We start from the raw sequence: 13176 nt of genomic DNA, 5'->3' as shown, positions 1-13176 counted from the left end.
GCAGGTGAGCAGTCGCATGGGAAGGGGGTCCGCTGAGGCACATGCCCTGGGAACACCGAGAGGCCACGTAGGCCTGCTGACTCGGGCTGCAGAAGTGCAGGCCTGACGCTAGGCAGCAGGCAAAGGTGCCTCCTTTTGAGGACGTGACCCACGTGGTCCTGGACGTGGTGTCTGACCCACGTCTGGGTGAGGATCAAGCGGGTGTGGTGGGCTGGTCTCCCTCCCTCCAGACTGCAGCTCGGGGAGTGACCCCCTCCTCGGGTGACCTGGGTCAGTGGTAGGCACAGCGGTGACCACGCTGGGGCAGTGATTCACTCCCTCTCAGCGTTTAAGGAGAAAGCTTTCAGAGTTGCCCGCTTGAGCAGAAGTCTCAACAATGTGGCTCTGTCCAGGAGACCCTTAGCGGAAACCCACCCCATTGATGGCTGGCTTCCAGATGGGCTCCCAGGCTGAGTCTCTCTGGTCACTGACCCCTGACACCAGCTCTGCCCTTGGCATTGGGAGCTCAGGCTCCAGGGACGAGTGGCAGTGAGTGCCGGTGGCCACGGGGGAGCCTGCCTGATGGTCCAGAACCTGCTCCACACACGGAGTGGGCAGAGCACCTCTGTGTGACACCAGCCCAAACACACCTGAGTCAAAGTCACACTCGCTTCTACCAGCCCACCCTTCCCCCCTGCACAGGTGTGTGCATGCACACGTCACACATGTCACACACACCCCGCTCACCCCGCTTTCTCCTCTCCCACCTTCCGAGGGTGCTTGGATTATAAATGGCCGAGACCGTGTCGGCAGACTAGAAGTTGAAGACGGGGCATTGATTGGAGGTTTGTCTTTGAACAGTGTTTGAAAATAGGGTTTTCTAAGTAAGGATTTTCCAAGCATTGCAAAGACTTTCTAACATGTAACAATTCAAAGTTGTTCTCTGTAGGTTTCCACCGATTAGGGGAAATAGCCAACTTGAGTGTTTGCTCTCTTTCAGGTCCTTGCTAGCCGTCTTCACGCATTGTCCTATTGAATTCCGATCTCAAGTCTGGGATTCAGTTTATGCACATGAGGCACTGGGGCTCCTGGCTCGGGCTTGCGGGGAGCAGTGGCGGCACGAGATCATGTCTGCGAGGTCTCACCCCACACTGGGCACCAACCACGCTCAGCAGGGTCCCATCACCCCAAGGGGGGAAAGAGAAGGAAGCAGAGGAAGATTTTCTTTCTCAACATGTTTATTCCAGGTGTTTTATCAAAGCGCTTTGCATGCACGTCCAGTTCAGCTTGGGGCACGTGTGTGTGTGTGCTTGGAATTGGCTGATGTGTATATGTACACACGTGTGTGTGTGTGTGTATTCCACATTTCTGAAGTGGCTATCAATATACCCACCGGGTCCTGGAGATTTTCCCGCTTAGACCCTGAGACAACAAAAACGAGCATTTGCCCAACTTCTCTGGGGAGGGAGCCCTGAATGGATGGCCCAGAGACCTGCGTTCTGATTTCCACAGAGACTTTGTCCCTATTCCACATGGGGGGGGGGGTCTGCTCTGTTTCTGAGGCACCATGACTCTGTGACTTTGATTTGTGCAGTGACGCGGGGTTGTGCCCTCAGCCTCCAGTCCTGTTGCTGGCTGTGCGTCTTACTAGCCGACGGCAGGGTGGCCAGCACTCCTGTGCGGGTCCCCCACCGCGTGCCCTGGTCAGGGTCCTGGTGAGCTCCCGCAAGCTCCCTGCTCTGGGCAGGGAGCCCAGTCTGCACCATCTCACTGGGCGGAAGGTGACCCAGCTGTGAGGTAATTCTGAAATGCAGGAGGGGTCTGTGTGGTTTAGGGGTTGAGAGCATGCAGGACACGTCCAGGAACCCCCCCATCAGCCCTGCCCCCCCAGGGGGCCCCTCCGTGGTCTCAGCAGGGGGACCCGCGTTTCCATCCCCGCTCCACACTGCTTTGGGGCCTCCCCAGTTTCCTTCATGAGCCAGAAATGTTCCAACAGGCAGGCACCCGTCCAGCTCTGTCCTTGTTAAATGGTCGTACTGTGTTCATTTTCCTCTGTCCCTCCCTCTCCCATCTCCCCTCCCTCCCTCCCTTCCTCCCTTCTTCCTTCCCTTCCTTCCTTCCTTTTGAAGGGCAAAAACAAAAGAAAGAGAGGAGAGGGGTTCAAGAAAACTGATTTTTCCCTACAATCTTTGGGGTTCTCAATTACAGAGTCGCTGCTAATATCTTCCTATTATCCCGATGGGGACGGGATTCCGAGTGGGGACAGGGTTCCAGGCAGGAGAGGGTTCTAGGTGAGGATGGTATTTTATGGCAGGGAAGGGATCCCTCATGGGGATGGGACTCGTGTTGGGGTTGGGGTTCCCGGGGTGGGGGGCAGGAGCAGAGCCTCCTGCTCGGGGAGCCCGGACAGTCCCCACCAGCACCCCGAGGGTCTCAGTGTTTGGGGACAGGAGAGGACCCCCCTGCACATGGGGCCGGGACCCCCTCCACTCGACAGGGAAGGGAAACTGCTTACTTAGATTGTCTTCGTCCTCCGTGTTTGTGGCCCCGGGGCTTAAGTGCTTGAAGGGAGCGGTGAAAGCTGACAACATGCTTACTTTGTCTGGAAAGAAAAGAACAGGAAATGCACTTTGACACCGAGTTTCAGAAAAACTCAATGCTTTCCTACGTTCTCATTACTGAGGATTTGGACAAGGGAGGTTGAAAGCTCGTTTTGGTTTCAACCACTTCATTCTGGTTCAGTCTTTTATTGAATTTCTGACAGCATTTTTATCAAACTCTCTCCATTCAATTTTCAACTTTATGATTTCCATCTTTCTTCTTTTCTCATTTTTGGCATCTCCCCTCCTCTTGTTCTGCGTCCCTCAAAACTCAAAGCGATTGTTTCTGGGGCAAGAACCTTGCGTGAGCTCATGGGATGCTGGGCGGGGCAGAGCCTGGGACCCAGGGCATTTCACAGAGAGGAAGTGAAGCAAGTAAAAAAAAAAAAAAAAGCCGTAGTTAAACAAGAATCGTGCCGATAAAGCCAAGACCGCTTCTCCCCGTGAGCGGAGAACTTGCTTTGTGGGCTTGAACAAGGATGTAGAAATCGGTCAGCCAGCGGCTGGGCAGAGGGAAAAGCGGCGGCGCACCAGGGAGGAAGGGGTGCGGGGGGGGAGGGAGGCCCCCTCCGTCCCTCCTGCAAATGGGTGTGTGACGAAGCGGGGACAGGAGCCCCGGAGAGCGCCCTCCGCTTACCCTGGTACAGGGAGTGAGGCAACACCTGGCCCGAGTCAGCCCAGGGTGGGCCACTAGTCCCGAGACAATGCCACTCACAACCCACAGTCCCCACAATCTCTCTCTTAAACGGAAGGATTCGGGAATTGGGGGATGGGAATGCACCTGGGAGACATTAAAAAAGGACTAAGAAAGGGGCCAAAGGAAAAGCTCCTTTCTGTAGAGATTCCACCGACTGAATCCAGCCGCAGAAGCTGGGAGCACTTGTCCACAGAGGAACCTATTCCGGGCAGAGGGGAGCGCGTCCAGAGACGGCACATGCAGACCTCCCCATTCTCCGATGCCCGCCTGCCCCTGTACGGTTCCTGGTGGTTCTCGTGGCTGGCCTGGCCCATGAGGCTGAGCTACTTTGCCACGGGACACTCCCCGCCTCCAGGAATCCGTTGGCACCGGAGGGCCGGGTCTTTGGTGGCTCCCATGCCATCATCTGCTTCTGTCCTCGGGAAGGGGGACTGCTGACTCGCGGGGCTCCCTCTTTGCACACATCTAAGTGTGACTTTGCACGAAAACCTCAGCTAGTGGTTTTAGCTGCAGTTAGCCTTCAGGCGTTCAGACCCAGGCCTGAAATGTGCTCTTTTTCTTTCATTTCTGAGCCTGTTTTCTCTTTACCCAAGCTTTCCAGAGGCCAGGGGAGTTCACATTGAAATTCATTCAGGAGCCCGTTAACAGCTGTTGTTTCCAGTAGGGACGGGAAACGATATAATGTTCACTCAGAGAGAACAATAAATAACTCAAATATAAAATGCCTCTCTTTCTTCATTCTACGGAACGAGAAGAATAAGCCAGGGAGGGACTGGCTCTCCCAAACCCTCACAGCCCAAGCTAATTTACTACAAGGGAATGAAATCTCTTGCTTGAGTTATAATTTCATTAAGGGCGCCCAATAATGTTACACAAAGAGTGTGAAGCTCAAATGATTTAGTCTGGAGCATCTCAAAATGAAATTACATTTTTCTAATAAAGCAGGGATACCAGCCAAACACCCACAAAAATACATCAAACCATTTCAGAGCTCACCTTAGCAAGGCTGCAAAATATTTAAAGATTGTTTTAGGTGCTCAAAGTTCTTGCTTTCTAGGGTTGCCAGATTTATCAAATAAAAACACCAGACACTGAGTTAGATAAACAGCAGATACTTATTGAGTATATATAAATCTCCAGCATTGTGTGGGGTATGCCTATACTGAAAAATTATCCAGTCTATCTGAAATCCAGACTTAAGGCAAAGGACTTGAATAGACATTTCTCGAGGGAAGGCATACAGACGGCCAACAGACACACTCATCAGCAGGGCAATGCAGATCAAAGCCGCACTGGGCTACCACCTCACACCCATTGAATGGCTGCCGTAAAGAAGCCAAGTAGGCAGTGGGTGGTGAGGTTGTGGAGGGGTCGGCATCCTTGTGCACGATGGAGGGAGCCTGAAACCAGCATGTCCACATCTGGGTCTACACCCAAAAGCATCGAAAGCAGGGTCTCACAGAGATACCTGCACACCGGTGTTCACAGAAGCTAAAAGCACCCCGAGTGTCCACTGGCAGATGAATGGACAATACAGTGTAGTGCATGCACATAATGGAATATTACCCAAGATGATGGACCCTGGGGCCATGATGCAGATTGGAGTAAGTAGAGGACAAATACAGTAGGACCCACTTATCTGAGGTCCCCAGAGGAGTTAAATCCGTAGACAGGGAAAATGCAATGGTAGGATCCAGGGGCTGGGGGATGAGGGGCCAGAGTTTCCGTTCGAGACGATAAGAAAGTTCTGGATGGTGGTGATGGTTGCACAACAATCTAGATGTATTTGATGCGCCATATGCTTTCAAATGGTCAATATGGCGAATTTTACCTCCTGTATGTTTCACCACGATTTAACAAGTCCCATTGTACGGGACACTCAGTATTTTCTCTGAACCCTACCTCTTTTATGCCCTAGCAGTTCCTTCAGCGTAGTGGAGTTTGGATTTCCAGCTCAAACACGCCAACCCGCTCAGAGCAGGACACCTAGGGAGCTGCCTGCCTGTTTGCTGGGCGAGCCCACCCGGCTCTCCGGTTGTTCGCCTTCGTCTGTACGAAGAGGAGGCAGGTTGCAGCCTTAGCATGTCGTTAGGAAGGATGGCAGGGACTGCATTTTTGGTTGGAAAAACTGCAACGCAAATGATTGACTGTCAGCGGCTTTGTTGGCGGCTGTCCCCTCACGCACAGTGTCTGCGTGGCGCTGTGCTGGGTTGGCTCCATCTGAGTACCCAGCTCGTGCTGTCCTCTGGTTCACCACAGTCCTGAGACTGGGCTCATGCAGGTTCCTGATGGGAAATGGAGGCTGTACTCTACTCAATTCTGGACCTTTGGGATATGCCGAGAGAAGCTGGCTCACAGAATTCCTCGCACTCCCGGCTGCCCTCCACCCCCGTTGTCAAGTCTGGAGGAAGGAGAAGGTGTTTCTGTGGGGAAGTATCTGGAAGGGGCACTGGGCACGCCCTGCACCAGCTGGAAATGGGCGCCAGAGAGAGCAGGGGCCCTGAACTGGCCGTGGTGCTGGGCGCGCCCGGGGCTTCCCTGGATCCAGCCAAGGGTCACTTCCAGGGAAGGCCTGGTGGTCACCAGCATGGTGCAGCATTCCTAACGCACCTCCTGAAGTGATCCAGGACATTTGCATCAGAAACCTCACCACTCTTTGCAAAATAAATGGCCAGGGCCCCGTGGGAGTGATTTTGTGTATTTCCAGAGCACGTGGGAGGCACTTTCAGAGAGCAGAAGCTCTTCCCTGGAACTATGTGAGATCACATTCGTTGAGGATATTGATAACCAAGAACAAATAAAATTTGGGAGTGGCCTAAAGACAGATAAATAGGCCCGAGCGAAACAGCATTTGGGAATAGAATCATACCTATATGATCAATCAAATCGATGAAGATCTCAAAGTAATACAATGGGGTGAAAGAAAAGTCTTACTGGGAAATAGTGTTGAAAGAACTCTACACTGGCTTGGGAAAAGTGAATTCTGAGCTCTACCTCATACCATACCCGAAAATTGTCACAAAATGGGTCATAAACCCAAATGTAAGAGCTGTAACGATAAAACTTGTGGAAGAAAATACAAAGACTTTCATAATGCTCAGGAGGCAGATTTCTTAGGATATAGAAAGCACTCATTGTAAAGAAATTAGTTTTCATCAAAATTAAAAATTTCAGCTCACTGAAATACACTTAAGAAAACAAAATGCAAGCCACAGTTTGGGATAATAGATTTATGATCAAGACAACTGATTTGTCTCCGGAATATAAGAACTCTTCCAACTTAATAATAAAGGGGAAAAAAAATCCAAATTTTAAAAAAATGGGCAAAATAAGTGAACAGAAACTCGACAAGGGAGAATATGCAGAAGCCAATAATAAGCACACCCAAAGTGCTCCACAGCATCGCCCATTAGGGAAACGCAAATTAAGATCACAAGCCTGTCAGGACACACCCATTGGAACAGCTAACACTTTATCCATTACAGCTCAAAATTAGGAACATCCTGCATACGCATCAACAGAAGAATGGATACGTGAATTGTGCTACATTTATAGGATGGAAAACTATCAGCAATGAAGAAAATTGAAGCATTAAAATATATTACAATATGGATGCATCTCGAAAACATTATGCTGAGCAAAAAAAAAAAAAAAAAAAAGCTAGGCACAAAAGAGAAGGTGCTAAGTAATTCCATTTATATGAAGTTCCCCAACAGGCAAACTGCTCTCTGGGGAGAGAAGTCGGGAGGGGGGCCTCCTGGGTCAGGTGCCGGCTGCTGGGCAGGCCCAGGGGGGTTCTTTCTGGAATGATGTGTTACATGCGTGTACCTGTTTGTCATGAGCCATAGCAGGTGCAGGATATGTTTCTCCACATGTAAATTACACTTAGTCATTTAAAAAATATTAACAGATAAAAAGCGTGACTGGATGAGAAAATAAACGATGTGAAGCAAGCATCAAAGTATTGTTTCATACGAAAGGAAAAATGCAGGATGGCCGATGGTGAAGACAGGCGTCTACCAGGAAGCAGAGACGGTATGCAGTCCGGCTCGCGTGCGCGCACAGGCCTTGTGGCTTTGTTTTTGCTTATTCTATAGATTGGAAAGCTCAAATATCTCTCAGAAGCTCTGCCGTGGCAACAAGTACAGTCACTACCTCAAAGGGGAGGCCCTTTGGAGACGCCCCTGGATTCCCATCAGGATGAGCGCATGTCTGGAAAGCAGGGGAGAGCTGGCTGGCGGAGGGGAAGTGAGGGCCACAGCAGGTGCGCGGGGAGCCCAGCACGCGCGCTGGGCCAGCCCACGGAGACTCCGCTTACCCACTGCAGTGGCATGAGGGGCTGAGCAGGGGTCCTGTTTTTTGGAGCCTGCTTTGTCAAGACGACATTTGCCTTTTTAGCAAGTAAGATGGAAATTTTAAAAAGTCCTCGGTGCGTGAGCCCCTGTCAGTTACCTGGAAAGTCTGTTCATGTGAAATAACAGGTTTGCTGGAACTTTTAATAAACCCCGTAATTGCTAAAACCTGGAAGGATTCGACCTGGTACTCTGTCTCCTTAAAAGCACTCAATATGTTAGGCATAGGTTGTTTGTAAAAGGCACGTGAATTGAGCACTTTGGCTTTGCCATCATTTCAACAAGTCCTGCCAAGTTTTGTACGACTCATGTCTGCCTCGTAGGCCACACTCAGGCCCATGTCCCGCACAGCCTCGCTCTCTGGGGCAGTTTTGTCCTTGGGGCAGAAGGTGACAGTTAGAAGCCACCGAACTCTGCCGGCGCCCCTGGGCCACGCACACCTCAGCCCCTCTCAAATCCCTTTCTCAGAGTCTCGTTTTGCCAAAACACAGTGTGACAGAAGGCCTTCCTCAAGCTGACCCACTTTCCTTGCCGGCCGTGTATTCCGACCGGATGCAGGTACGTCTTCCTTTGGTGGATGTGGCTTCTAGCTAAACACACAAACATACATCAGCCCGAACAGGTGGGCCACCCTGGGAAGCAAGGACGTAATTAACCTCTATGCACGCAGGAGGAAAGGGATAAGAGTTTGGAGTAAAGGCAAAGAATTTTTCTCACGGAGTTTCAGGAACATGTATTTCAAACACTTTTCAAGCTGATGTTCTAGGAACAATACAAGGGAGTTCAGGGTCTGCACGGAGTTTTGCAGCACACAAGAAGTCTGATGCTCACGAGAGCATGAGGATCTCTTCCGGCAATTTCCACATGGATAACAATAGTCACAAGTGGCCTTGAACGGGTTCCAGTAGGCAGGCGGCCAGCGTGCGGTCAGTATGCCGCTCATTCGCCGTATGGGCCGAACTACGGCTTCCCCGAAAATGCGTCCTGGAGCCCTGACTCCCCGGGCCTCAGAAGGAGGCCATATTTGGAGACGCGGTCTTTAAAGAGGTGGCTAAGGTAGGGTGAGGTCCCTAGGATGGACCCCAAGCCAGTCTGACTGGTGACTTATAAGAGGAGATCAGGACACAGACACGTGCGGACGGACGGCCACGTGAGGACCCGGGGAGGGGACGGCGTCTGCAAGCCCAGGACAGAGGCCTTGGGAGACCCCAGCCCTGCGCACGCCTGCACCTCGGCTCCCAGCTCCCAGGACGCGAGGCTGTGAACTCTGGTGTGTGAGGCCCCAGGCTGGGGTGCTTTGGCACAGCCTGCGCTGACTGATGCATTCACTCAACATAGCTTTTTATTGAATGCAAGTAGTTGCACATGATTTCAAACTCTGATGCCAAGAAGGACGAATGCAGGGAGACCGCTCCTGGCCAGGGGATCTAGAAGGCAGGGGGAGGCATCCTTCGGGAGGTGACTGAGTAGCTGAGACCCAACGGGTAATAGGAATGTGTCCCATGTATTGAACCAAGAGATCTGCTCCAGAGCCAGGAGACTCCTGCTGCAAGGATGAGTGTGGGATGATCCAAGTTAGGGCGGGGAGGCCGCCCTGAGCAGAAGGGGCGGCTCGTGCAAAGGCCCTGGGTAAGTGCACCAGCATCTCAGCCTCCGAAACTGGGCGGCTCTGTCCAGGTGGCTCCCCATTACTGTGGGCATGGAACCTTGATTCTGAATCGGGGTCCCAGGGACCAGAGGGCAGCAAACATGAAACCTCTGGATTGTGCCAGATGCACAGGAGGAAGGATCGGAGACACAGACAGATAGAGAGACACAGAGAGAGATAGAGACAGGGAGAGTCAGAGAGAGAGAGATGGGGAGAGAGACAGAGAGAGACAGAGACAGGGAGAGAGTCAGAGAGAGAGAGACGGGGAGAGAGACAGAGAGAGAGAGAGAGAGACAGAGAGAGATAGAGATAGAGACAGAGAGAGGACAGAGCCAGAGCCGAGAGCTCTCGTTTACGAGGAGTCTGAAGCCCAGCTCAGGTCCTCAGAGTCCTGCCGTGTGGGAGAGCCGCTACTGGGGGCACGGCGGCCCGTTCGGCAGAGGTTCCTTCTCGTTCTCCTCCCCTGGATGGGCTCGGATCTTCTGAGACGGCAAAGTTGTCAGGACAGGATGGGTCTCGTGGGGGGTCCTTGACCACAGAGTTGAGACTCTGGCTGAGATTAGCTGGGGGGTTGGGGGGGACAGAGTATGGTTAAAAGAAAAAAAATGGAAAAACCCCAATCATCCTTGTGGGTTTAGCCTTCAAGGAGTTGAGACTTCCGATGAGCCGGGGTCTCTGCCCGGCTGCCGCAACCCCAGCGCCTCGGGGTGCTTTCTGGGGGGACCCCAGGCGCCAGGGCCGGACAGTGTGGTTGCTACGGGCAAAGGAGGAGTAAGAGTGCTCTCATGCCTTAAAGACTCAGAGGAAGTCAGGGGACATGCAACTCTTCGGTCCCTTCGCAAAGTGCCTGGACTCACAGGAAGCAATCCCGAGGGGACGGTCACCGTGAACCCCGCCCGCTGCAGGGACCGTTAGCATCCGCACCCGCGAGAACTCGACGTGTGGCTCTCAAGGAGTTGTAGGGCTCAAGTTGGAGGTGTCTTGTGGACGCCGTCCCTTTCTCGTGGTTGAATCCCCCAGGCATGCCGGTCTGCTCTCAGACGGTTTCCCTCGGTCACAGCACTGAGATGTGCCCGCGCCGTGTCCCCACCCCAGCCTAGGTCTTTAATCAGGCCTCGAGCACGGCACTATGAACAGTCTGGCAGACCAGACAGACACTTCGGGCTTGACGTGTATGCCACATTCTGGAAGCTTGGCTTATTTTTGGAAGCCGTGGAGAAACAAACAAGCCCGCACCAGATTGCTCTATGTGAACAACGGGCAAAGACACAGATGGTCCGACAAGTGATTGACGGACCAAGGTGACTCTTTGCCACGAAGGGTATTTAGAATTTTAAACACATACGTGTAAAGGTGTGTGTTCACACTCCACTTGGAGTTCCAAGTTATCTGCCGAGGCACTCAGTGGCTTTGTAGAGTCTAGACACGGTCTTCCTTCTGTGGTCCGTCTGGGGGTGGGTGCGTGCAGGCGTGTGTGACATCATTCTCTACGGCAGCGTTCAGCCATCTCTTCTCCGCCCGACAACTAGCGGTTTCAGACCTAACGGCCATCCAACCTAGATGTGGTTTTGCTGCCATCTGTGTTTGGGGCAGAAGGTCTACCCTAGTAACGGGCTTTTGGTGAGGCAAGACTTCAGCTGGGATCTCAGACTCTGAGGGCAGAAGCCTGCGCTTCTTCCAAAAGATTCTCCTTCTGTGGGAACCAGCGAGGTCAGAGTTCATCAGAGCCCCCCCTTCAGTGACGGCGAGCTGAGCGTGTTTGTCTCCCTGGCTCCGAGGAGCCGTGAGTATATGGGAAAGTCTACAAGAGACGACTGGACTGTGATTCTGGTCAGGAATTCTAGGAGATAAATATCTGGAGGCTGGAAATTCTCACGAAATAAAAATTTAATCCTCCAGACCTGTGTAGGCACCCCAAAGACTGTCGTTAGGGAGCCATGGACACAATGAGAGTGTAACACTCTGTAAATGAGCAATAATCCTGCATTTCTTGTCCCTGTGGACATGTTTCCCCTCTAAGTCCTTCTGCAACCTTGTTGGTTCCTTATGGGTCCTTGGGCTTCCTTTTTTTGCATTCTCTGGCCTCCTTGCCCTCTTTTCTTTGGAAACATGCTAAACCAAAGTCCTTTTATTTTGCAATTTCACATTCTATTTTTCCATTTGATAAAAAGATTGCCCACATTAGTTTCTCTGGCCAAGAGCATTCTTCACCTTTCCTACCTCCCAGCCTTCTTTTGCTAGAGGCTTCCACCCTGAACCATTGCTTCTGCGAGTGAGCGAAAGCTTCAGGGGCGTCCATCACGGACTCAAGGTCACCAGGTTTTCTGAGCGCTGAGTCGTGCGTTTGTCAGGTGGTAACTACTCCTCCACAGAAATGCTGTGAGCTGTGTGTTCGTGCTGGTTGATTGTGTCACCTTGACCAGGCCCCAGGAGCCCCGATATCTGGCCGCACGTGATTCTGATGTGTCTGCGAGGGAGTTTCTCATCGAGGCCAGCACTTGAATCAGAGGACTGAGTGGAGCAGAGTCCTCCCAGCGAGGGGCCTCACCTAATCAGGCGAGGACCCGCACGGCCACGTAGGTGGAGGGACGACTCTCCGTCTGCCAGTGGCTGGGCTGGGACCGCCGTCCTCCCTGCACTCCTGGCTCACAGGCCTTCCCACCTGGCCCGGCTTCCCTGGGCCATAGACCTTCCAGCATATCGCCGTCCTGCATCCCCAGCTTGCAGGCGAGACTGTGGGGTCTCCGTGCTCCGGGATGGAGTGAGTCGGTTTCTTCTCATCTCTAGTGTTCTGCGGGCTCTGTCTCTGTGAAGAACTCTGACTAATACGGCCCTGCTGCCCCTGCAACATGCTCTTCTATGCACACGCCCACTGCTCCGTAGAACCCGGACCATTAGCCGGACCTGTTCCCTCCTCTCCCCTCTTCCAGCCACGGACCAACCTGGTCCTGTCCCTGGAGATTGTGGGGACCGGCCCGTGGGGAGCGGCCCGTGGGAGCGGCCCGTGGGAGCGGCCCGTGGGACCGGCCCGTGGGGAGCGGCCCGTGGGAGCGGCCCGTGGGACCGGCCTGTGGGGACCGGCCTGGGGGGAGCGGCGCGGCATGCACTTCTGAGCGTGCTGTCCACGGCCGTGGGTGGCAGCCAGCGTCCCCGCCATCTCTGCGTGCGGGTGCGTGTTTCCCCACCGCAGTGGGGGCTCTGGGCTGTGAGCAGCATCCCCACCGTGTCTTTGCGGGGGTCCCAGTAGGTCCCCGTCAGTCCGGAGTGGTTATTATTAGCATTTGCTTGCTGACAGGTGTCCCCGCTTGCATGACATGGCATCGGCCATCCTGCTTACAGACAAAGCACGCGGGTGGAGGCGGGTGGCCGGGGGCAGCGGCGCCCCTTAACCCCCGACTGCCCCTCCCCTGTGAGGGCCAGGTTTCTCCCTTCCTGCCGGACATCCTACCCGACTGTTGTAGATGAACTCCTGAGTCCGTCTGCTCACAACAGGATGAGCGTGTCTGGCCGGAAACTAGCAGTCCCAGGGTTCCTCTGACCCACTTGGCCTCGAGGCGCAAAAGCCCCGTCGCTGGGCCCGCCTGCCCCGTCGCACTCCGTGTGACCTGGTGCCCGGCCCACCGAGTGGGCCCTGGCCGCCGCTGCGTGCCCGCCTGCTTCCACCCTGTCCGCACGCCCCAGCTTCTGAAGTGCCCCCCCAGCTGGCTCTCGGGTCAGGTCCTGCAGGGCCAGCAGGCGGGAGAGCGCACAGAACCTCGTGGTGTCCGCGGGTCTGAGTGGCTGGACGGGCAGGTGGGCAGCAGGCAGGACAGGAGCGCACCAGCCCCGAGGGCCTCGCTTCCCGAGCTCGGCTGTGAGGCCCACGCTGGAGTGTGCGGCCGGGGCTCCTCAGGGAGGTGA

General features: G+C 53.7%; 1 protein-coding gene across 1 annotated transcript in view; it reads right to left on the bottom strand.

The window, feature by feature from the left end:
* The window catches only part of ADARB2 (adenosine deaminase RNA specific B2 (inactive)), a 409625-nt gene that overhangs the window by 127334 nt on the left and 269115 nt on the right, over window positions 1-13176 (bottom strand). The window contains exon 2 of the mRNA XM_027595682.2: window positions 2495-2581. Within this exon, the coding sequence (XP_027451483.1) occupies window positions 2495-2581 (87 nt within the window). The remainder of the gene's footprint in view (window positions 1-2494; window positions 2582-13176) is intronic.

This window comes from Zalophus californianus, chromosome 9 (genome assembly GCF_009762305.2).
Source record: "Zalophus californianus isolate mZalCal1 chromosome 9, mZalCal1.pri.v2, whole genome shotgun sequence".
NCBI lineage: Eukaryota > Metazoa > Chordata > Mammalia > Carnivora > Otariidae > Zalophus > Zalophus californianus.
The sequence above is the reverse complement of the archived record's forward strand: the minus strand, read 5'-3'. Positions and strand labels throughout refer to the sequence as shown.